The sequence below is a fragment of the Passer domesticus genome, chromosome 2 (genome assembly GCF_036417665.1).
Source record: "Passer domesticus isolate bPasDom1 chromosome 2, bPasDom1.hap1, whole genome shotgun sequence".
NCBI classification, from domain to species: Eukaryota; Metazoa; Chordata; class Aves; order Passeriformes; family Passeridae; genus Passer; species Passer domesticus.
This window is the reverse complement of record NC_087475.1, coordinates 61,501,197-61,525,229: the sequence shown is the minus strand read 5'-3', so window position 1 is coordinate 61,525,229 and position 24,033 is coordinate 61,501,197. Positions and strand designations below refer to the sequence as shown.

The window sequence follows — 24,033 nt, the reverse complement described above, 5'->3', positions numbered from 1 at the left end:
GCTCAAGTGCCATTAACTGGTGAGGAGTTAACTCACAGTTTATAGTACAGGTGAAAGGCTGGAGAAGATGATGTTGTTATGACTAGATGATCATGTCTTTCTTTGACTGTGCATCATGCAAGGTGCCAACTTTTGCCCTTGTAGGACGGATACAAGGGCAGGGGGAACATGGCACTCATTTGGGATCAACCCTCTTTCTTTGATGGGGATCAGGATCTACTCACCTGCTGTCAGTAAAGTCAAAGGCTGTGTGATATCCCAATCACCTCAATTAGCAAAGAAAGGAGGGAGCTTTATTGATGAGGTATATTGGCCTTTTGTCAGGCTTCTCCCCTTCACAGGCCACCACCAAAATAAAGGACTTTGCATAATTTACTGTGAAATCCAGATCCTAGAGAAGGATCCCTGATGCTATAGAGCTAAGTGTCTTATTAGTGTATTTAAATTCTGAGATGAAGGATTCATTCTTGAAGGTTCCTAAGGACTTGGTCTTTTCTTCATTTGCTGCAAAAGTCCATAGCTGACTGAGGACAACTTGTCTTTCTTGATGAGTAAGAGGTATACTTGAAAATTACTTGGCAGAGGAAAGCAGTAGACTGTCTCTGCAGCTTTCCATGTAGACATGCATCCCCCATGTTCCCCTTTCCTCTGCTGCCCAGCCCTTAACATTGCCTCTTGTAGCTGGTGTAGATGAAATTGCTAAGCATCACAGAAACAAAATAATTGAGAGTTAATTCTCTGATATCTATCAGCTATCCTCTAGAACCCTGGAAAAACCCTGGAAGTTAGAAGGTACATCTGAAGGTCAGGTACACCTCTCCTCAAAACAGGGGCATCTCTGGAGTCATCTCAGTTTTGTTGAGGACCTTGTCCAGCTGTGGTCTCAGTACCCCCAAGGATGGAGAGTCCACAGCTTCTATGAGCCTTAGAGTTCTCAACCCTTACTCAAGAAAACCACCACCTCCGTAACCTCCCTCTACGTAGTTTCAGTATGTCCATGTCCATCTGTCTCCAATTTTGCTTTATTTCTTAGAATACAGGCCTGCCTGCAACTACTCTGAGCACTGTAGAGCACTGTAGGACCTCTGGAGTCTGTCTAAAAGCAGGGAAGGTAAGCATGGCAATACCTCCCTAAGGAAGCAGCTGGACAGAACTTTTCTTTAGTGCCAGCACACGCATTTCCCTGTCAAGTGTGTGTCCAGCTCCTCAGCCCCCTCTGAGCTGGTTAATCTGCAGGGCAAACACATTCAGCATGGTCTTTGCCTCTGGCCAGAGAGCCAGAAAACCTCACTGTGCAGGTGAATGCCCATCAAGCAGGAGCTGGGCTGTTCATCCATGTTTACCACTTTACCATCCCTCTTTCAGCATTGGAAACCCTATTATCCAGCCAAATAATTCCATCCATACAGCCAGGGACACAGCAGTCCCTGAGAGCTGGCAGGGATGGGAAACATTGCACTATTACACTGTGCATCTTTTCAATCCCGTAGAAAGCCCAAACCCACAGCCATACTCTTTATTTTAATAATGCCTTGCTGCAACATGGCTAACTTCCTTGAGGGCTCATTTCTAAAGCTTCTTTGACTTGTCTTTCACATTCTCCTGTTTCCTTGGTGATTTGTCAGGCCTCATCAGCGTCTTGTTACTAATGCATATTTGCTCAGCTGGGAAGTCACTTTCTCATTATTCAAGCCTGCCATGTGCTGGCCATTTGTGATATGAAATCTTGTCTGTCTTGAAAAAAGAGAAAGACACTCTTCCAGACAGTCCATGGGAGTACTGGGAGAGGGATTTGTATTTTTATTTTGCAAATGGTTGATTTCATTTTAATTCATTTTTCCTTTTCCTCCTACCTAAGGAAGATTCTGAAAGGAAACGTTTCCCATCCTTCCCCTCTGTATTTGTGAGCAGCTTCTAAGAATTTCAAAACATTCATTTCCTAGTGAATTTTGTCATTTTCCATTTGGCAAACTCTTCACTTCTCTTTCTTTATATAAGATGAACTTAGAAAAGATGGAATGAGGTTTTACTTGAGGACAAAGGAAAAATATAATAAAACATTAAAAATTGCTATCATAAGTGAGTGCTTTAATTTTTAGGAGAACTCTGCAGCTATTTGAATTCCTGTAGTTTCATACTTTTCAGATCTCCAATTCTTGTGTAGTTTCGGGGAAAGTATTTCACTTTTGCACAAGTGAGTTCTGCTTCCCAGGGGTACTATTTTACATCTATGCCTTGGTTTCTTTTGGACTGAAAAAAGTACCATTGATTGGGATACAGCCTGCATATTTGAGACACATAAGTTCCACCTTCTTTTTAGGCACCTAATGAATCCATTTTTCCTGTATAGGGATATATTTCCTATAGATAATAAGTGGAGAGTAATATGAGTATGTTTCTCCTACACATTATAAGAGCAGCAGAATCCAGTTTGCCTGAGTTCACTGGGTGTTGAAGACAACCATTCAACTTAGTTGGCTCAGTTGACCTGTGTAAGAGCATCCCTGTTTGACTGATACACTGATTCCAGAGACCTTTAACAGAGATAATCTCTGGACATTCTGCAGCTATTCCATAAATGGGGGAGTCTGCACCTCCTTCCTGTGGCTGAACAGGCTGGGTTTGCTGAAACTGCCTGCACAGCCTGTGATGGATGTCAGCACTCCCACCCCAGAGGTGTTCTTTTTTCTGCTCCTCCTTACTGCCCTTTCTTTAAGATCTTTGTAACCTTTTCATACTTCATTTCAAGCAGCTGTAGAGAAAATAATAAACAAAATAGCAGGGGCAGGACCATTCAGGAGTATAACTGCTAAACTTGTGGCAAATGCTGGTTTTCCTTTTTCATTATTCTGTCAGCCTTACAGCATCCTAAGTACAGCCTCAGGCCCTGCAGTCCCTTCTGGTCTGCCTCCCTTGTCTTTGCATGCAAAGTTGTTGGCTTCATGCTGGAAATCATGCTTTCCTTATAGGATCCTTGTCTGTCGAACTAGGCTTGGGATGTGACCACACTTCTAGGTATGTCCATATTTTATATTCAAATCCACACTGCCTTTTGGGGAGCCATGAAGAACTGTGGGCAAGGAGGAAGAGGGGAAAGAGAAGGAGTATTTCATGGCTGCACAGTGCTACATAACAGCAAGCTATTACTTTCCCTTTAGGACTTCTCATATATTCCGAGGCAATGTGTGCTGCTCAGTTGTTAGCATTCTTGGCCACACTGGCACTGCATTGTACACAGCCTGAGTAATTCAGCTGGCTTCAATAATGCCATCTATATTTAATGTTTCAGAAGCTGTGAAGATTGGTTTAAGATGGTAATTTTCTGTCTGTGCTTTTGAGATCTATGCAATATGGGTGGTACTGAACTGTCTCTGGCAGGGATTCAGCATTGGAGTGGGAATGTGGGAAAAAAAAAAGTCAAAATAAAACACACACCCTCTTTTGCCCCACATAACAAAATTAGCTACCCACTTATTGTGTACAGGGAGGATTTGGTCCTCATGAAAGAAGGAATAGGGATATCTACCATTTCTATGTAGACCAGTTTGCCACTGGAAGCAGTGTCTTGCGTTGGTTTTTTTTTTTTTGGAGGGGGGGTGTCTAAAATGCATTGATTCATCTCTGGACAAGCAACCAGGAGGTTAATTCTTTCTGGCTTTCCCATCACCTGTCTGGAAATACCAGTAAGAGGATATTAGTGATGTCTGCCAGTCTGATCTGGTCCTACTACACAGCTCTATCTCCTAGGGTCAAGCTGGCAGCCGTGGTGACAAATGCTTTTGGTTGCACGTAGACCAGCTGAGCTTCCAGGCTGCTACTGGTGGAGCTCTGCAGGTGTCTCTCTTCAGGATCATCAGAGCTGTGATGAGCTCTGTGATGTACTTTTCCACTTCCTGACATTTGCATTTTGGTTGAGGGAAAAGACACTTCCATAACATGCAGGGCACCCTCACAGACCCAAAAAATTGCACACTGGGGACATGGAATAAAACAGAAATATGAGCCAGATATTTCCTGGCTGTATAGCCATGAAATCAGTTCTTTGCCTGATAGAACTGGGGAACTTCTGTCTGAATGCTGTGTCACAAAGCTGGGAACATCAGGGCTTAAAGGGAATGGCCAGAGATGTGAGACAAGATTGAAAGAACACACACTTTTATAGCTGTGGTGACCATCAGTGTAGTGGGTTGGTTTCCCACACAGGGAAACTCTGGCAGAAAGTCTGTGTGAGATGGCAGAGTAGGTGGAACAGTATCAGACAGCATAATTATTGAAACGAAGGATTTTTTTTATTTTGATTGATTGTGGTATATATTTGCAAGAAATTTGAAGGGCAAAAGAAATATCTATAGGATCAATTTTTAATAAGTAGATTTATGTATGAAAAAGTAATTCTGAATAATTAATACCAACATATTGGCACCATTCATTATAATCTTTATGGAAAACCTGTCTGTTTATAAGCAGGCGTAACAGCAGTCCCTGTTATGAAACTTGTCTCATTTCTGCCAGTGTAAGATCCTTTTCTTATTTGCTTCTAACTTTGCCAAACATCACGTGTTTGTGCTGAAATTTTTCAGGCTGTTCATCTGTCTTAGGTTGATATTTTTTTCAGTCACATTTATTTCTTTATTTTCCAAAATGAGACTAAAGGAGAAAAATATGCTGTTTGGCAGGTATAACTCCTTGTTACAACTTTTTGGTTGCAGCATCAACCGCTCAGGAAAAAGAAATATGCAAACCCGACCCATGCAAAATGAGCAGATTCTGCAGCTTTTAAAGATAAATATGAGGGGGAAAAAAAGAAAGTTAAACCCCCAAGGGATGGCTCCAAATTTTAAAAAAATTTTGACATCTCTGGAGGTTGAATGAGAAGGTTCCAGTCTTGTGAATGAAAAATCTTATGTATGAATGGGAATAGGATATCTTAGTTACTCTGCTTTCCACCCCTGTGAAAATAGGACACATTTACTGTCTTTGAAGCCTATGCACACACAGTAAACCTTCAATAGTTGACAGTTTAACCACTAAGACTGCTAGAAGGTTTTATCTCATATCAAGCACTTTGTTGTTCATACTCCAATAAGAGTGCACACTCTATTACCCCAGGGAAACTGAGAATGTTGGATATTTTCCTGGGATTCCTGTTCCTCTCTGGTCCAGAGCCAAGTACAAAGATGCAGAGCATCACATCTCCCTCTCTCTCTGATGCTCTCAGTGTCTTCCACATCAATTCCTCCCATGCTCAGACAGTTTTGGAAAAATTGCCTTAAACCCAAAACAGGAAAAGTCGGGGTCAAAAGAAGAGCTATATAATTAGACTAAATCACAGTTGGAGATCACAGTGGGAGATGTGAAAACAAAACAGTGGAAGTTTGTGAGCTGATCTTCAATAAGTGAAACGTGGCCATGGAAGAACCATGGGGAGGGGGGTGGGTGGGATAGAGAAGGAGGTTTAAGTTCAGTTGTGTAAACAAGTTCAACCCAAGAGTCAATCTTGGTTTCCTCTTTGTAACAGTCGTTCACTAGTGAAAGATTGTTCAGAGGCAAGATGAAATGAAAACTCACTTGGGATCATCCAGATGTGAGTTTATGTTGTTCAAAAGAATGGTGTGTAGGGTTTTTCCCAGAAGCTGGAGTAAAATCCTCCCAACCATGATGAAGGTAGAGTCTGGCCACACTGGTGAGACATAACTGCTCAGAGAAGACTCTGAAATGGGGGCAAAGACTCCTTTCTCATGATATGTTCAGGTGTGTGAGGTCAAACAGGTTGTAGCTGCAAAGGAGAGGACATCTCACCAGCTGCTATTAGGTGGGTGACAGTCTGCTTATCACGCCTCAGGTGCTTCAGCTAGTGACCACTAAGAGGGCTTATGGCACCTTTCTGGTGTCTTGTGTTCTCTGCTTCTCTTCTGAGGACTAGAGTCCATTCTCTCTAAATTGCAGACATCAGCTAGACCTATCCTAGGTGAGCCTTAAAGGTATGTTATAACACAAGTTTACAAGGGGTGACTAGATGGTCCCTTCTGCATGGGAACCTGCATGGGTATCAGCGTGTGACCTATGGCAGTGTACACAAATCCAGTGTATCTTCTGGAAATGTGGGACGTAGTACCCAGCAGGCAAGGTGAACACGGCCCTGTTCGAGAAATGCCAAAGCAGAGTTTCGCACACAAAAGTTGTTTGGGTATGAGCCTCAGTGGAAGAGACCTATTTATTTCATGGAAAAATCTTGAGATTCAAAATGATCTTGGGCTGTGGTACAGTGAAAACACATACCAGAATGTCTCTCGAAGGCTCCCAGGGAACAGTCCAGGCGGCATGATCCATCAAAAAGCTAACCAACTCCGCTGGACTGTAGAGTGTGTGAGATATAATCAGACATATACCCACGTGTATTTTTACTTCAGTGGCTGAATTAATCCATCATACTGATATTCACTTACAACAGAAATACACTACCAATAACTCCACCAGTCCCTGAAATGTCATCTGTTTCCAAGTCACTCTGAAAACAATGCTGACACCGTGTCCTTTGATGCTTGGGACTTCCAGTGCAGTGGAACAAGGCCAAGATTTTTTCTAGGTTTGCTGTCTGTAACTTACTAAGATGCTGAACACCTGCATCATCAGTTTGAGTCAGCCACCAGCCCTAAGCACAACCATAAACTAAGCTTTAGATGTAGGTACATGGTTAAATCAGTAATGCATGTTAGTAAAGCAATTAGTAGTTCAATTACTCCTTTAAATGGAGTGTGCTAACAAGCAATATGTTGCCCCAGAAAATCATTGTTTCCTTTCTTATTCACTGAGAGAAAACACATGAACTCTTTTCTTATCCTGTTTGTCTGCTCTTGCTCTTCATCATTGTCTAACATTCTTCAAATCAATGCAAAAACATATAAGTATTTCAGAATTAATTAAATCTACTGACCTGCTCTTGACAGTCACAATAAATCTATGCAGAATCTAAAGCTAGCCAAGACCAGGGGACGTGGGCTTTCAAATATGCTCCTTCATCCCAGAATTCTCTTAATAAAAATAGATTTTGGTCATAGCTTTTTGTTTTGACAGTAGATCAGTAGTCTTCCTGGCTGATATATTGATTGTAGGACATCAGTCTTCCTGACCTAATAAAATATTGCAGCACAAAGCAAAAAAAAAAAAAAAGAAAGAAAAAAAAGGAAAAGCTTTTGTCTTCTTGGCAAGTCAGTCTGAAAGCTTTCCAGAATATTGCTTTGCATAGAATGAAAATGGCTGTGGGCCAATGACTAATTATATTAAAGGGCTGTGCTTTTAAATTATTTATGTACCATAGTGTTTACCCCAGTCTTATTAAAACCACCACATATTCTTCTACAAATAAGATTTTGGTTCAGACAAATGTGACAGCCACTCTGTGGGTGACACACTGTACCAGGAGTTTCTGCTTTAATGTAAAAAATAGCTTAATGCACATTAGCAGATGCATTACTCGTGGTGCACTGCCGCAGAAGGAGATGCAGATGAAAACAATTTACCTCTGGTCCATTTAGACACAGCAGATTATGCAACAATAATAAATGTAGGAGCAGACTGCAAAACATTGTTTGAAATGAGGATTTGTCAAACTGGGGGTTTTAAACTGCTTTGGATCCAGACGAGGCTAACCAGAAACTTCTTTTGTTTGTGCAGCAATTGCTGAGCATACAAGAAGAATTAAATAACAAAAAATCTGAACTGGAGCAAGCAAAAGAAGAGCAAACGCATACACAAGCAATGCTTAAAGTCCTGCAGGAACAGGTGAGTGATTTTGGCAGGAGAAAAGTGCTGGCTTAGGCATGCTAAGGGGAAGGAAGGCAAAACCATTAGCTCTGAAAGTCTCATGGCTTCACCTCCAAAATCTGTAGGAGTCTGACCACAGAGTATGTTGTGAGCAAGACCTAACCTTATGTATCCTGTCTGTCTGCTCTGATTTGGTTAACAGAATTTCAGATAATAGAGTGAAAATGGACCCTTACTTTATACTGTCCAATACTGGATTTCATGTCTTGAGTAGTATTTCCTCTTAAGTATTCTATATAGATACCAGTGGTAAGTGTTTTTGCTCTGAATTTTAAAAAAATGTTGGGGAAGTTAAATATAGCTGAGCCAAAACAGTTCTTCCTTTTAAGAATAGTATTGAAAAAACCATTTTGGCATCTCCTGTGTAATTCACACAAGTATGAGTATATAAAAAACTTACAGTAGCATTATAATAATGGCATTAAAAAAGTAGTTATCAATGCACTTATTTAAGCAGTGAGAATCAAATCTCTGTAAATCTGATTATCCCACCTTCTTTGATACTAAGGTGTACTATGACACAGAGAAGTACATTTGACAGTATTGTTTTATAAGGATGCTACACAGCAAGGATGTGCTATAAGGATGGATAGCTACACAGCAAAAAGCATGTCTGGCCCTAAATCTGTAAATCTAGGGAAGAAACAGTGCTTTATGTGCAAGCACAGTGTGCACAAATACGTGTTTTCTGTATAGACCGTGTGACTTGGACACAGTGAAATTGAAATTGAAAATCCCCACCTGTGCTGCACAGGCACAGTCTCTGCTTTGAGACCTTATTTTAACCCTTTCTATATGAACTTTCAGCTAAAATATTTGATGGCTTGGTTAAGTATTTGCAGTTTAAGGTCTGGGGGATCTGAATTGCATAGGTGGCAGAGATTCAAAATGCTGATGATTCTAATGTTCAAGATTTTTCATCATGTAGGTCTGAGTATATCTGCAGACAGATGATAGACTTAATGTACACGTTGGGAAAAGTAAATTATGTTTATTTCTGATTTTTTGTTCATTATGAAAGTTAGGGCATTGTTCCACCTTTAACATTTATCATTGAACATATCTGATGACAAATATATTCTACAAACTAGTAATTTAGATTCTGGAAGCTTTTATGTTCTTTGCTGTTATGGTCACAGAGATAACCTAAATGAAAGCTGAGGCAAGACTGTAATACAGAAAATGCCATGAGGAAGAATGGATTTGGTAATGACAGAATCTTTATAAACACAGATTCCACCAGGTCTCTTGAATTAATTGCATCTCATTTCCATTTTCACATGGCTTTTAAGGTATAGCATTATAAAGCGCTTTAAAAAAAAAAAAAGAGAGAAACAGAAATTGCACAAAGTTATTTTATATCTTTATACCATTTATATGCTGCAAAAAGATATAGGAAGATCTTGCAATGTGAGGCCCAGTAGGGACCACCAGGGTAGACTGCTGAATCTCTGCAGACTGTTGCTAATTGCAAATCAAATGTGCACTCATGCTAGGCAGACAGACGAAACAGTAGCTGGAAGAAAGGCAAGCTAGATCTGCATTTCTCTTGAGAATTAGTTCTGAAACGCGCCTGAGGCCAAGACTGTAAGTAGCCAGAATTCCTGAAGAGTGCAAGGCAGCCAGTGTGCTCCTCCAAGAACCCTGAACGAGTTCCAAAAGTTTCCAGAACAGCAGAAGCCTTAGCAGTAATGACCCCCACTTGCCAAGACTCACAGCTTTCCTTTACAAGCACCAAGCTTATGTGTGTGTTTTATTCACAATGGGTATTGAAAATCATGCAGCCAAGCCAAGTAAATAGAGCTTTTCTTTCAAAAATAAATAGCACAGGACTCCTGCCTTGACTTTATGGCTTGGTTTTGCGATTTGTGTGCTAAAAATTGGCATTTTATCTCAAGCTGGCACAGGGAACCTGCCCTGCCTCAGTCAGGGCATGTTTGCATAGGGGTTGCAGCTCCATACGAGCATAGCTGCTCCATGCTCCCAGCCACATCCAGGCTGGGATGTCCTGCTGGGAGAAGTCCCTCTTGCTGGTGCACCATATTGCATTGCAGCAGTCAAAAGCTTCTGAATCACATCTGGCACGTGCTCATCAGCTCTGGTTGTCTGAGGGATTCACACACGCTGATTTCAGTCAGGCCTACCCCACCACAGCATTAGATTTTTCAGATACTTCTGATTCCTCATCCCTTCTCCTTCCAGGCAGGCCCCTGGTTGTTGCTGGCACTGGCTCTGTGTGTTGCCTCAGCACATTGTCCATTGCTAACATCACACTTGCCCCTCATTTACCCTGGAGTCAGAGTAAGGGGCAAGGCAAGTCCTGTTTTTCCAATATTGTACATTTTTTTAAGCTTCCTTTTCCAGCGTTTCTCTGTTTAACATGTGAGAGAAGAAAATGATTTAAATAATAATTTAGAAAAAAAATATATTGTACAAAAAGGGACTTCACCCCTTCAACCTATGGAAATGCAGCTGCACACATTCTACTCTTAAGTTTTCCACCATTATCTACACTGCAGAGGTCCTAGTCTTGGCAGGAATGCAAGCACCTTCTTGCCTAAGCTCTGGCATGCTTTTCAGAGCATATAAACTGTGCAATAAAAGAGATGGAGAGGCTCAAGCATCCTCTCTGCATCATATCAACCAATGAAGTAGTGCCAGGGTGATAATGGAGGGAAACCTTGGCAGGGCGAAAGCCTGCAAGAGCAAAGTGGGCTGCAGGCTGAGCCCAGTCTCCCATCAAACCCACGTGTGGCTGATGGGGATGTGGCATGTCACCAGAAGAGCACTTTGCCAGGGAGCCACAGTCACCATGGGGTGATGGCATTTTATAAACCTAGAAAGGCAAAGGCAAAGCATAAGCACTGAACTGCATTATTCCTTGAGCACTCAGGATACTTCCATTAGCACACAGGACAGTTTTACAAAACTGAGCACGCTCTCCTGACCTCATATTCAGATGAGTAACTCAGCTGAACCCAACAGGACTGCTCATGATGGGTGAATTTCTATAATGAAGAACTGGCAGAATCAGGAAACAGCTCTTCCAGCCACACTGCAATGCATAAATACTTAACTCTGGTGCTTGTCTGGAAGTAGCCATCTCAGCTCATTCCTACCAGCTATCCTCACAGCGGAGTGGTTTCACAGGATGGTTATTTTTCCAGAGTAGGGAAAACATGTAGCATTCATTGGAAATGCACCACCCTGCTGTCAGTATAAATTGCAGACTTCTTGAGGCTTTTGAAAGATGAGCTTCAGTGAATTGAACCAGGAGACCTGATGATTTTGCAGTCCCCAGATATCCTTTGTACTACTTTATCAGGAAGTGTTGCCCTGTTCCCTCTTCATGAAAACTGGTTTAGTGGCTTGAGCAGCAGTTCCTGAATTGGTGCAGTTCACAGCCCTGCATAATAAGAGCATGGCCTGCTTACCTTAAGTGTAAGGTTGGAAACTGAACAGCTGGGAGCTGAATCACATTCAGTTCAGCTGTTGTTGCCATGTAGCAAAAATATGATGGAGGTAAGCAAACCCCTAGGATTGTAGTCCACCAACACCTCTGAGTCAGCCACTAATCAATACATATTTGTGTTCCATTTCATCAGGATTTTAGAACTCCTGCCAATCAGAGCCAGAGCTATAGAATCAACAGTTACATCAAACCTAGTTTATTTGGCAAAAAAAAAAAATTCAGAGGAATGTTGTATTTATTGTTCCACATCCCTCTCCTCCCCCTGCATCCCCCTCCTCCACATGATATCTGCTGTGAATGAAATTACAATAAAAGCATATCTTTTCAGAGCTTAACCTAAAGAGCAAATTATTCTATGAGTTTCATTTAAGTGTACAAACCTCCATGGCTTATAGGCTCAGGAGAGCTGTGGTGTCTCCTCTTTGCTCTGTTTGCTCAATCACAGGATGAATGACAGCATATTTCACTGTGGCTCAAGATGTGAGCTAGGACTTTCCTTAAATCTCCTGAGAGTGATCTTTACAATTCCCAATGTAATCCTGGATTTTCCCCTGAAAGCTAATTCAGGAGGGAAAAAAAGTTTTTGTTCAGGTCATATATTTGCAGTGTCCCCTCCATTCTTCCTGCCACTGGTTAAATAAAAGAGCTGTTCTTCACTTCCCCTGCTTTTCCATCATACCCAGGAGCCATGTCAGTTATTTAGGTATGTTGTCAGGAAGACAATGTATAGTAGCACTTCGGCATCTTACCTCAAAATATATCATTCAAAAGTAATCATTGGCAAAACACTATTTAGCTAGTGGCAACTTGCAAATATTGTAAAGTTTAAATTAATAGCAAAAACAATGGGAAATTAAATTGTTTATTATTCTTGAGAGAGAAATCCGTGTACCTTTTATGCCTTGAAACTACTTTCTAATCTTATTATTTAAAAAATAATGACCCAGTCCTATTATTTTTCTTTTTTGCCAACCTATCAAGCCTTAAGTATGTTGGTTTCAAAATGGTTTGAGCAAAAACTCATTAGAATTATATGCTCCATCTGTTTTTCTCATTGGAAGCTTTATAAAACACTCCTTCAAATAAATCAAAGATAACTGTGTGAAATACTGAAGCAATGTTCTTGTTTTGTTCTGTTTTGGTTTTTTTCACTCTTTGCAGTTAAAAAGCGCCAAGGAATTAGCAGAAGTCAATGGGCATGATGAATCTCAAGCAAATGTAGGTACATCTGTCTATGTGTTGATTTAGTACATATATGTGTATGGTCTCAAATTTACTGTGTATGTCTTAAAGCTGATAGAATGGCTGAATGATTTGCACATCAAGTTTGAGGTGTCTGGGTTTTTTTCTTGAAGCCACAGGTTCAAATCCCAGCAAACTTCATTCAAGGTAGATAAATTGGGTTCCATGCAATTTACTTTGTAGGATTTATTTGGATGAGACTTTAACAACCAGTGTCCTACTTGCTCTGTCTGGGTGTTAAAGATACCATGGAAACAACTGCAAAAGAAATGCTTTTCCTTAGTGTCCTGTCCAGGATTAGTCAAGCTACAACGTTACACCATTTGTCCCTGTGGCTGCCACCTTGCAGCTGGGCAAGCCTGGCTGTATTTCTGAGTGAGGTGGTTCATATAGGTGTATAATTTTGAAACACTTAATTTTCACAAGAGGACTAAATTAATTCACTGAATCATTATTTAGCCAAAAAAACATTAAAGGACTCTTAAGGTCATGTTTTTAAAAACCTGCTGCCAAAAAAAAAAAAAAGCTTCTATTATTTTCTTAATGATTTCCATCAAAACAGCAATTTCCATAAGGAGGGAAGAGAAAAAAAGGGAAAGTTCCCTGCTGTGTTTGTCATCCAAGCCGTGCAGTTTTTGTCATAAACATTTGAATATTAAAACCAATTATATGTGATATCTTCCTCCTGGCCAAGTGAACTAGCAACAGTTTAAACACTAATATATTTTAACGTCTATTTTAGTCCATGTGTTGTCTAATGGCTCAGGAAAACAGTTTTATTTTAAGCCTGAATGGGAGGCTCAAGTTTTGTGAGCTGCTTTTTTGATAAGGAAATGTTGTCCTCGTTTTCTTAATCCTTTCCTAAATCTCATTCATTGTGATCCGTTTCCGCAGTGAAGTCGATAGAGCCTCGTAGCTCTCAGCGTTTGGACAGGAGACATTCAATATTGTCTGATAGCTCCAACAAATCTGCAGCTGCAGTTTGTCTGCACAGCATTCCCTTGCCCCTTGGAAAGATTCTGTTTGCAAACCAAAAATACATTAATCCAATGATGATCTTGAAATACCCACATATGCTAGGTAAAAAATGGTTATTGTGCAATAGCTGATTGCAGGTTTCCCAAAGGAAATCCTAAAGATATATATACATGTAACTCTTATAAACTCTCTAAAAGAATTTGCTTCCTCACCAAAAATGTGGATGAAACAATGTTTTGTGGTATTGAAGTGTTTTAAAGGGAAATTACCTGAAAGCTTCAAGCTGTACCATTATCTGAAAGTTTCAAGCTGCACATATTTTGGGTCATATGTAACTGGATAAACAGAAGTGCTTGAAAGTTTTATATTTATATAATATAGAAGTTTAAACATCATTAAAAGGAAACATGTAAAGAGAGTGTCTTGGTACACAGTTCCCAGATATCTAAAACAAAATATTTCAGAATCTTTGGTCAATAGCAATTTTTTTCAAAATGTAGTATTTTGATCCAGTTTTGTTTCTGTTTGTTTTGATACAGTTTTGTTTTGTACAAGCTCTCAAATGCCTGAATTTTCCATAGGATAGAAACTGTATTTTCTGCCCCTCTTTTCCATGAGCTTTTTCCCTGCTGATCTCATAGCAATATATGACTCTTAAGAAAAGAAGTCAATACCTAGATTAATGACAAAGAGGGAAACTAGATAGTTACAATTATTGAGTCACAGTCACAGCCATGTATTCAACAATAATACCACCATGGAATCAGAAAAAGCACAGCAGTATAAATGGAAATAGAGAAACAGAGGGAAAAAACTGATGTTAAAACATTTGCTACAATAATGAACTCTGTAAAATGGAAGCTGAAGTGCCTTTTAAACAATTGTCATTTATATCAAATATGTAGCTCTCAGGTGTTGTGCCTTGCAGGTTGTCTCCACATATATTCTCAGCAGACTCCATGCGTTTTGCCCCTGGCCACTGTGCAAATCAGGGATGATCAAAGAGAAGAAGGCTTGGTGGCTCCTACCTGGTTCTTAGTGAACTGTGATGCATATAATTGGATTAGGACATATTTGTTACAGATGACAGGTTGAATTCAGCAAATTAAATACCTCTACATGCTGAGCAATAGTGGGAGGTGTTGGTAAGGAAAAATGGCAACGTATGCCTGTACACTGAACACACAATCTTATCTCCACACTGTGGCATATTTAGATTACTTACTCTGCAGAAAATCAGGCTCCTAGAAAGGACAGAAGAAACTTTAGGCACAATGCATACACATCAAGAAAGCCATACTGTAACCTTAAAGATTACTTTCTTCACTCCGGATTTCTCCTGATTGCACTAGTCTGCATCATCTTTTACATTAGAAAATTATGTTAAAAGCAGGTACAGATGAAAATGTATATACTTACACCTATCCTGGTCTCTACATACTTATTATATGAGACCATCCTGAAAGGGAGACAACGATGTGGGCACCTTTGGAAAAAAAAAAACTTCCCTCCTGAAGTAATTTGTAGGTGCCCAGCCTACAAACTGACCTTCTTTTTTTTTTTTTTTTTCTCTTGTTTTCACAGGAAAATTAACTAAGTTGACTAAGAGGCTGGAGCAATTGCAATGTCACATTCCCTGCATGTCAGTTCACACATAAGTCTGTGGGGGTGGGGTAGACCAAAATTTTAGTGTACCGCCAGTACATCTGTTATTTCCAGAAAGCAAAACCATCTCACAAGGTTCTGCACAGAGTCATAAGGGTGTTTCATGCGTGATTTGCCAGGTATATGCAGTAATACTGTTGACATTTCCCAGCTATGCCCTGTGTCAGGAAAGGCCAAATGTCAGGCTTAGGCAGTACACAAAGCCCAAGATTCTGGTCTGGTGTTAACAGAGACTTCAACAGGCAGCACTGCCAGAGGTGCTGTCACTGAGTGCTCTCTTCCATTAGTCCTGTGCTTTGGAAGAGATCAGTCCTTGCTTCTAATCTGACCCCCTTTTCTTTTCCTCTTCATTGCTGCATATAATGGTATTTCATTCACATCTGTGTCTTAACTGAAGTGAAAATAATGACCAATGGACAATCATAATTTCATATATAATCCTCTTCAAGGATGTTCCCAAACTCTTGGGACCTGAATACTCCCAACATGAAAAAAATAATCTTGCTTGGAAACTGTGCTTGAGTAGAGACCATTTTGCAAACTGAAAATGCTAATCACGTTTTGTGACTAACTCTACAAAGACAATTTATTCTTTTGCTCTACCTGTAAGTTCAGTGGTTTTCTGTGAAGCCCCTAGTACGTAAATATTTTTGTGTTTTGATCAAAGATCTCCTTTTGCTCACTGCTGAATTCAGTAAAGATATGGCACTGCATGCAAATACAGTGAATACATCCCTGGTTTGGGTGTAAGAAGGTTAACATCCATGGTATCCCTCACTGAAATGGAGAAAGGAAGATTTTTATTTTTTTTTTATGCAAGTCTCATTTTAGAATTACTCAGTGATCTTCCAGGAGTTTGTTGCTCTCCCTTGTCAGGTTTCTGCCTTGATTAGATGGCAGCTGTGAATAACTCCTACCCTTTGTAAAAGTGCTGTAAAATTGTAATGAAGAGTATCAGTTTGCCATATTCAAACCAAACAAGACATGGTTAATGGCCACAGAAGCATTTTGAATTCTGATTGCAATTTCATGGAAAATCCTGACATTGTTGAAGTCGTTAAAGAAATTCCCATAAAGTAAAAAGTCACAATTTTGCAAAAAGACTTTAAGGGTTACTTCATTATCACCAAGACATAATAAAATTAATATATTTCAGACAGTGAAACTGATTTTACCACAAAGGTTTTTTTGTCCAGCTTTTTGTTCTGTTTGAGTTTTGTTGTTTGAACAAAGTACCGGCTTTGACCGTGTTCACCTGTCTGCCCTCAGTTAGCGTCTCCCACAGCTTGGACACAATGTTCTGTGGGTTTTTCTCCAGACACAAAATCAATAATATTAAGTAGGGATGCATTTTTCCATTAGAATGCTTGAAGCTGTTGTCAGAGCGTTTCTTGAGCTGAACCAAGCATCTTACATTTAATGTTGATTCTTCCTTTAAGTTTTGTCTTTTGTATTTGCTTTTGAAGCAGATTCCAGATGATCCCTGATTCCTGAGGAGGGAGGATATATCACTGCATTGCTCACTTTATACTACACTGACAGTGATCATATTCCTAATTACGCCCTAGATTTCTCTTTTCATAGAGTAGGTTAATCACTGATGATCCTCATCAAAGAAAAGATGGTTCTTAAGTGAGGCTTACTTTTGCCACAGTTTGGGCAAATATTTAAAAAGTTAACCCTGTTCAACTTTTGGAAATGTCTGTAATTGCATCAAACTCATCAGAGTTCTCTTCTTGTACTTCCCTATGCAAAGCTTTAATTTAGGCATCCAAAGGTGCCTGCTGTGGATGTCTGATATTAGTGCATGTGTTAGTGCACACATGCCATTTGTGTGGCAGCTCCACTTAGTGTGGCAGCATCACATTGAGCCAGGTGACATAGAAAGGACCTTGAACACAGGGAGAGGAGTAGGAGCTGGAAGGGTGCAAAATCATCCCAGCAGTTTGGGAGTGTCGGATAGAAGTTGGTCATCTTTAGTGATGAAGATCCCAAGTGATTGCTGATTCTTCTGCTTCGCTTCCTTGTGAGTGCAGCAGTGATTTCCTGGTTATCCCACTCTTCAAAAGGCTTGCTCTTCCCAGAACAGCACAGGCTTGCAATAAAAGATGTGCCCAATGTGGCTTACATAAGAGCAATTTGAGTCTTAGGTTACAGGCCAGAAAACCCCAGTGCAGGCCTTGCATATGTCAGGAATTGTCTGTTTCTCTCCTGTCTGAGCTTCCCAGGTTTGTAAGCTGTGAACCTTTGACTCAGCAAACTGGTGTTAGTCACTGAGTACCTTTCTTGGGCTCCCCACAATGATGTCCTCTGGCCTTGCAGCAGGCATTTCTGGAGCACATGGATGTGATTGGGCACTGCAGAAACTGAGGTGATGACACCTGGGTGCTTTAGAGAAAAAGAAAGGGTCCTGGTGGCCTCTCCATACCCATGAGCTCAAGGCTGACATTTCCTGCAGGGAATGCCAGAAGTTGGGGTTTGTCTCTCTGCCACACCTCAGAAGAGCAGAGCATGAACTATGGATACCCTCAAGTCCCTTTGTTGTAACTTCTCCCTTCTGCAAGTGTGCAAAGAGAGCAGGCAGGTATAATGGAGAGTGCAGGGATGAGGACAGCTCCTTGAGAACAGAGGATTGGGGTTTGGTTTCTCATCGTGGGTGTGCTATGTCATTAGGAGAAGGTGCAAGGACCCTTACCCTGATTGGATTGGGTCCATCAGGGGGGGCTTTAGAGAGAAACATTTACTGTCTGTATCCAGGTTCTTCTCTCCTGGTGGGGCCAGTACCAGGGGGTGAGGAGTGGCTGTGCCTCTTTCTACTCACCACCTTTTCCATTCCAGATATTTATTTGTAGCCCTTCCATCACTCATTTCTTCTCATTTCCTCCAATTTAAGGCACATGGAGCATGATAGATTCAAGCAGCTCTGACCGTTCACAGCTCAGCAGCTTTCCTACTTACTGAGACAGGCATGAGGAATAGCCACCTCCTGAATTCAATACCATGAGGCCTGAAAAGTAGCAGGAGTTTAACGGGCTGTTTAGGATGTTATCAAAGAGCCTACTCAGCCTTCAGAAGTTCTTTTACGCTGGTAGATCAGATCTCCCTATGTTCCCCCCTTTGCCACCACAGCCCTGGTTTGCCATTTCAGAAGACAGCGAGATTTCATTAGCATGGTACAAATATCTCTGCTGGCTAAATCAGAGTCTCTGAGAATCCAGCCATGATGAAACCCTATAGGGAGCAAACAGGGAGCAGACCAAGGTATATTCTGACACAGAATGTGCTGCCTGAAGTGGATCTGGGGTTTAACAATAACCCCTTTGTTAATGTGCAGCAAGAAATCACACCACTTCTCTTGTCCCTAATTAAGAGTGTCAGAGTGACTTGGCTTTTGATTGCAGTGAATTCTGATCATCTGAGGGAGGAGGAAGAGAGCTCTGAGACACAATGACAAAACCCATTCAGCCACCCACTCAGCAAATCACAAAAGTTTTTTTTTACTTTAAATTTCATATGAGCTCCACAGGGAGACAGATCTTCAGTGCCCAGAGCTACCTGACATTTTAATAATATCTGATCATTATATGGAGCCTTTCATCCCAAAGCATTTTCCCCGTATATTTATACTGCACACGTATACAGGAGTCATCCTGTCATTTCTAGTGAGGAATAACATTCAGCCTTATACATATGCAGCTGTGGGCTTAACCCACACAGTATGCAAGGCAGATTGGCTTGTCAGAGTACTCAGGCTCCCCCGCAATCACCTGAAGGATGATGGGCCACCTCTGCTTCAGCCACAAACCTGCTGCTGCACTCCTGGGGGTTGTACACCACACTCACACACCTTTCAACCAGCTTTCAAGGAATAGACAGGAAAAGAGTGACAGAAGTGAGAGAGGAGCTTCAATATTCCCAGGAACCACTCTTCATAGAATGGTTTTCATTTGAAAGAGCTTTAAGGATCATCTAGTTACAATTCCTTGCCATGGGCAGAGACAGCTTTCACTAGACTAGATTGCTCAAAGCCCCATCCAGCATGGCCTGGAGCACTTCCAGGAATGGGGCATCCGCAACTTCTCTGGACAACCTATGCCAGTGTCTCACCACCCTCACAGTAAAGAATTTCTTCCTTGACTCTGATCTAAACCTGCCCTGTCAGTGTAAAGCCATTTCTACTTGTCCTGTTCCAACATGACCTTGTAAAAAGTCCCTCTCCAGCTCTTTTGCGGCCCCCTTTAGGTATGTGAACATACTCTAAGGTCTCTCCTTAGACCCTTCTTCTCCAGGCTGAAGAACTCCAACTGTCCTGTCCTCACAGGAGAGTTGCTCCAGCCCTTTTATCATGTCCATGACCCTCCTCTGACATTGCTCCAACAGGTCCCTGTTCTTCCTATGTTAGGAGACCCAGAGCTGGATGCAGCACTGCAGGTGGGATCTCACCAGAGCAGAACAGAGGGGCAGAATCCCCTCACTCATCCTGCTGGACACTCTTCTTTTGATGTAGCCCAGGATGTAATTGGTTTCCTGGGCTGCAAGCTCACATTGCTGGGTAATGTTGAGCTTCTTATCAAACTATATTCCCAAGTCACTCTGAGGAACCTCAGAAACAGTTTGTCATCCTCATCAAGACCCACTCCAGAGGAATAAGAACTGCAAAGTGTTTAAGTACTTTGTGCATATTCAGATGTGGAGATTCCGAAAGCTAATATCTTTCAAATACAAAACCGTAAAGAAAACCATTCACTCTCATAAGACATTTAAGGTTGGTTTTCCCTGGCTATTACTTTTTTTTTTTTGTTTCAACAAAGTCATTTTCAAAACTTCTACAAGTCTCAGAAGGGAAACAAGCTGCCTTTTTTCTCTCTCTCTCTTTTTAACTTTTCTTTTCAAATTGCATAATTCTGAGGAGATTGTGAGAGCAATATTTGTGCTAAAGACCATTTCAAAGGGTTTTCACAAATTCTCAATCTCAAGTAAACATGAAGTACCTCCTTCTCATTGACTTCAGCAGAGCTGGTGGGCAAGTGATGCTTTCAAGCAGCCAGCCATTGGTTTGCTACAATTCCCTAAAACAAAGTATGCAAAATGACAATTACCTTTCATCCTGCAAAGCAACCACCTTCACATCACATAAAACATCTGTGTTAAGTCATCAGGAACCTACACATAAATCCAGCTTTAGCAAATGAAGCAACCTGATCATACTTTTGAAAATGAGCATGAAGTAACTTTCCTGTTAGTCATCCATATTTTGCATATGTACATTCCCGTAAAATAAATGTGCTCAAATACAATGAAAAAATATGAAGAGATAATTTCAATGAGAAAAGCATTTTCAGATTATTGCTAGTTGCCTAAAACTCAGCAGGTGAAAGTTACGATAGTAAAAGCTTTATAATGAAAAAGCTGAAAGCATCTCTCTGGCAAATGGATCAGAAAAATAGGATGTCAAGAGCACCATAATACAATTAATCTTCACTCCTGAAAATGCTTCTATTATGTGGGATAAATCAGATAAACAAACCTTAGATCCATCCGTTTGAAGTTTTTCATTCGCAAGGTCTTACATTCACAGCTCTAATTTGTCTGCATTGTTGTTCATATAATTTTAATGCCAGATAACTTTTCAAGTTTTCTACTGTTTATTTGTTAATACCAGTGCACTCTTAAATTTATGATAAGAGTAAATACTATATTAGTGTATTTGAAAAGTAAATTTCTATATGAGTGTCCTTTAAAAGTAATTGCAATGTGCTGTTTCTGACAAAACCAATACTGGCTTCTTGCATAGAACAAAATAAGTTACCAAGTTTAGGCTTGATTTGAATGAAATTATGAAACCTGGTGTCTATAATTTCTAATGGTAGACCAGTCATATTCACCAGCAGTGCAGCATATGGCAAGTATGTCCTTCTGCATGACTACGTAGGTAGTAGAAGGAGAAGGTTCTTGTAAGGCCCTGGAAAAAACACTGAAAAGCAAAGGCTTTTTTGAATGAATTTTTGACTTGGTGCTAACTTTTACCGTGGCACTAGCTACTTGTGAAAGCTCTGGGTTTTGGGCAGATGGTTGCATGCCTCATTCCTTACCTCATTATTTTCATATGTGATGCACCACTGCAAAATTTTACTGTAAACTGAGTTATCCCGGTACGAATAGAAAAGGCCAAGAAACCTCTCTGCATGTAAACAGTGTGTCACAAGGCCCCTAAACTTAGTGCTAGGCACTTTTCTGAAATCAATTCTTAGGCAGTGAGGAGCCAGGACCATGTAAAAGTGCCTAAGCTTTCTAGGAAACAGTTAATTCACCAGCAGAAGATAATTCATTTGAAGCAACAGAAGAATGATATTAATCAAAATTACGAGCAATTTTCTAGTCAGAGTATTTTTAGAGGAGTAGTCAGCAGAGAGTCAGAAACAGTCACTGAAGACGACAGACTGAGAGAAGTGCTATGTAACACACACAATGTTTTTTAAAGTTAGGACAGTTTTAAGTTCCTTTCAGAGTTCAGACACTCAGCCAAATTTTCACACATTACATTACAACACAGTGTGTAGCCAATGAAGGGGAACAAGTTCCATTGAAGAAAGAATTAAAGCCATTTGGCCCAAACCAAGTATTACTCTTTTTGGGAGATGCTGAATGCTGGTGGCCTGACAAAGGCGAGGTGGTCATAGCTCTATGGAATGAACCTCCAGCTATGCTGAGCACATATTCCTCACAGGTGTGTGGAAGAACACACATCTGCAACACATGCATCATGTGAGTCCATCTATACACATGGCCAGCCCCACAGATCAACACAAACTCAGCATCCATAAACACGAACAGCACTGAGGTACACAAACAGGTAAGGGTCCATTAGTGGGAAATAATCTGCAGACTCACACATAGATACAATGTGAATCCCTCCAGAAACTGGTGACTCTCAGGCTGTCCTATAACTGGCTCCTCCACACACACACACACACACACACACACACACACACAAACACACAAAGTAGTCATTTAGCCATTCCCCAAACTCCATGGTGGCCCCATTTGGTGGCTTGGACAGCCAGGTCTCTCTAACTGCAGCACTCCAGGCTGCAGTGGCTCTCTGATTGCTGATCCCACTCCCGCTGCTCTGCTCAGATGCCCCCACAGCCTCCCATGCACACATAACAGAGTCCCTCACCCAGGAAAAGAGAAATTAGTTTAGTGGGTGTTATACACTGATCTGACATGGCCAGACAAATGTACTCACCAGCAACCTGGTTACATGCAACCACTCCCTTTTATCCCCTCCCAAACTGCCATGATCTCTTCTTTTTCTGCTACTTCTTCCCCTGCTGAGGACCTCAGTTAGGTTTTGTACAACCCCAAAATGCTCTGCTCCTACATCCCATAACAAGTCCTGTATTCCTACAGGCAGTGCTCCCTCAGTCTGTAGGATGTTTCAGAGAGGTGGACTGATGTCATGTTCAGCCCGGGGCCAATACTTTCCTGTGAGAGCCCTTGGAGGAGCTGGGTCATGTGACTCTGCTTTCTCTGATTAGGTTATCACATTTTCCCCATCTGTAATAGTGCCTCTGTACTCCTTTCTGCTTGTGGAAATAAGACTCGAATCACAAGTATCACAAGGATGGAACAAGTGATGGTGGTTGGAAACTCCCTTTTGTGGGGGACAGAGGCACCCCTCTGCTGAAAAGGGTGCAGGACTGGGATGTTGCAGAGAAATCCAAAGGTGAGCCATTGGATTGCTACCTTTCTGTTGCACATCCATGTGCCCTGCCACTGCAGCTGATCCTGCTCTGAGCAGAAGGTTGGACTAGAGATCTCCCAAGGTCATCTGCCTGATTTTGTGATGCTGTGATCATCTGAGTCACAATCACTGCCTGTGAGTGTACTCATACGTTGCCACATTTGCAAGGAAATTTGATTTAAGTTAAATTAAAATAAGTTCTTTCACTGTAGCTTAGTTCAATTTGGATTGAATAATTTTGAATTCACCATGATAAGAGCATAGACAAGGACAGTATCCCATTCTCAACTGACAACCATGTTAAGCTGTCAGAAGTTGTCCTGTACCTCAACCTTGCATGTCCCCATAAATTTAAGATGCCTGACTTGATGTGCATTGAAAGTATTGCAAGACTTCCATTCACTTGATTGGTTATTGAATTATGCTCCACTCAGGTTAAAACTGCAAGATTAAATTTTCAGATGTAGTTCTGAAGTACATTTAAAGAAAGACAAGCAAAGCAAACCCATCTATACCAGACTATAGGAGGCTCACAGATAAATGCAAATAAATTAAATATATACAGTTCTTCATGCTGCAGACCAGTTTTTACCCAAGTTTGCAGTCAAACCTGCCTGGTCCCCAATAAGCAGTTTGGGCAAACTAGCCTGAAGTCCATCCCCAGCTGTGTGTGCTCAGAGCAGGCACACATATGCCTTTCAATATCTTATAGGCTGCGGATTTGGTATCATGTGTGCATGGCTCTTTCTTCTGTCAGAATTTTAAAATTACCTTTTATTTCCAAGCTTACAGCATCTCTCTGGCCTGCTGTTAATAGCCTGCAAGATTTTTGCTTATGTTTCAGATATATAGGTTTTTTTTCCTCCTACTCATTTTCTCTCATAAATCCCCTGGCTGATGAGAAAGTGTTGTGTATCCCTTACATCTAACAACATTCAGCAGTTACTCTGTTTTGCCTGCTGTGACAAACATCAAGTCTTTCCTTTTTCTGCCACTGTTTTAATGCCTCAGACAATTGGCTTTGTATGTATAATAAAAATGCAAACTTTTCCGGAGGCTAGTAGGTTTATGGGATTTTTACTGGGCCTTTCAGAAGACACAATAT

The 24,033-nt window shown here is 40.9% G+C and overlaps 1 protein-coding gene and 1 long non-coding RNA gene across 11 annotated transcripts in view; one reads left to right on the top strand and one right to left on the bottom strand.

Annotated features, from left to right (window-relative positions):
• The window catches only part of ENOX1 (ecto-NOX disulfide-thiol exchanger 1), a 356,911-nt gene that overhangs the window by 321,046 nt on the left and 11,832 nt on the right, over positions 1–24,033 (top strand). For 9 of the 10 annotated variants that reach the window (XM_064408719.1, XM_064408714.1, XM_064408715.1 and 6 more), the window contains 2 exons: positions 7,675–7,782; positions 12,458–12,514. In XM_064408719.1, coding sequence (XP_064264789.1) covers positions 7,675–7,782; positions 12,458–12,514 — 165 coding nt within the window. The remainder of the gene's footprint in view (positions 1–7,674; positions 7,783–12,457; positions 12,515–24,033) is intronic. The other variant, XM_064408720.1, reaches the window with a different exon arrangement.
• Positions 15,979–20,713, bottom strand: LOC135293989 (uncharacterized). The gene is made up of 2 exons (XR_010356097.1): positions 20,173–20,713; positions 15,979–18,188 (listed from the first exon to the last, which is right to left on the bottom strand). It is a non-coding gene; the product is annotated as an uncharacterized LOC135293989 (long non-coding RNA).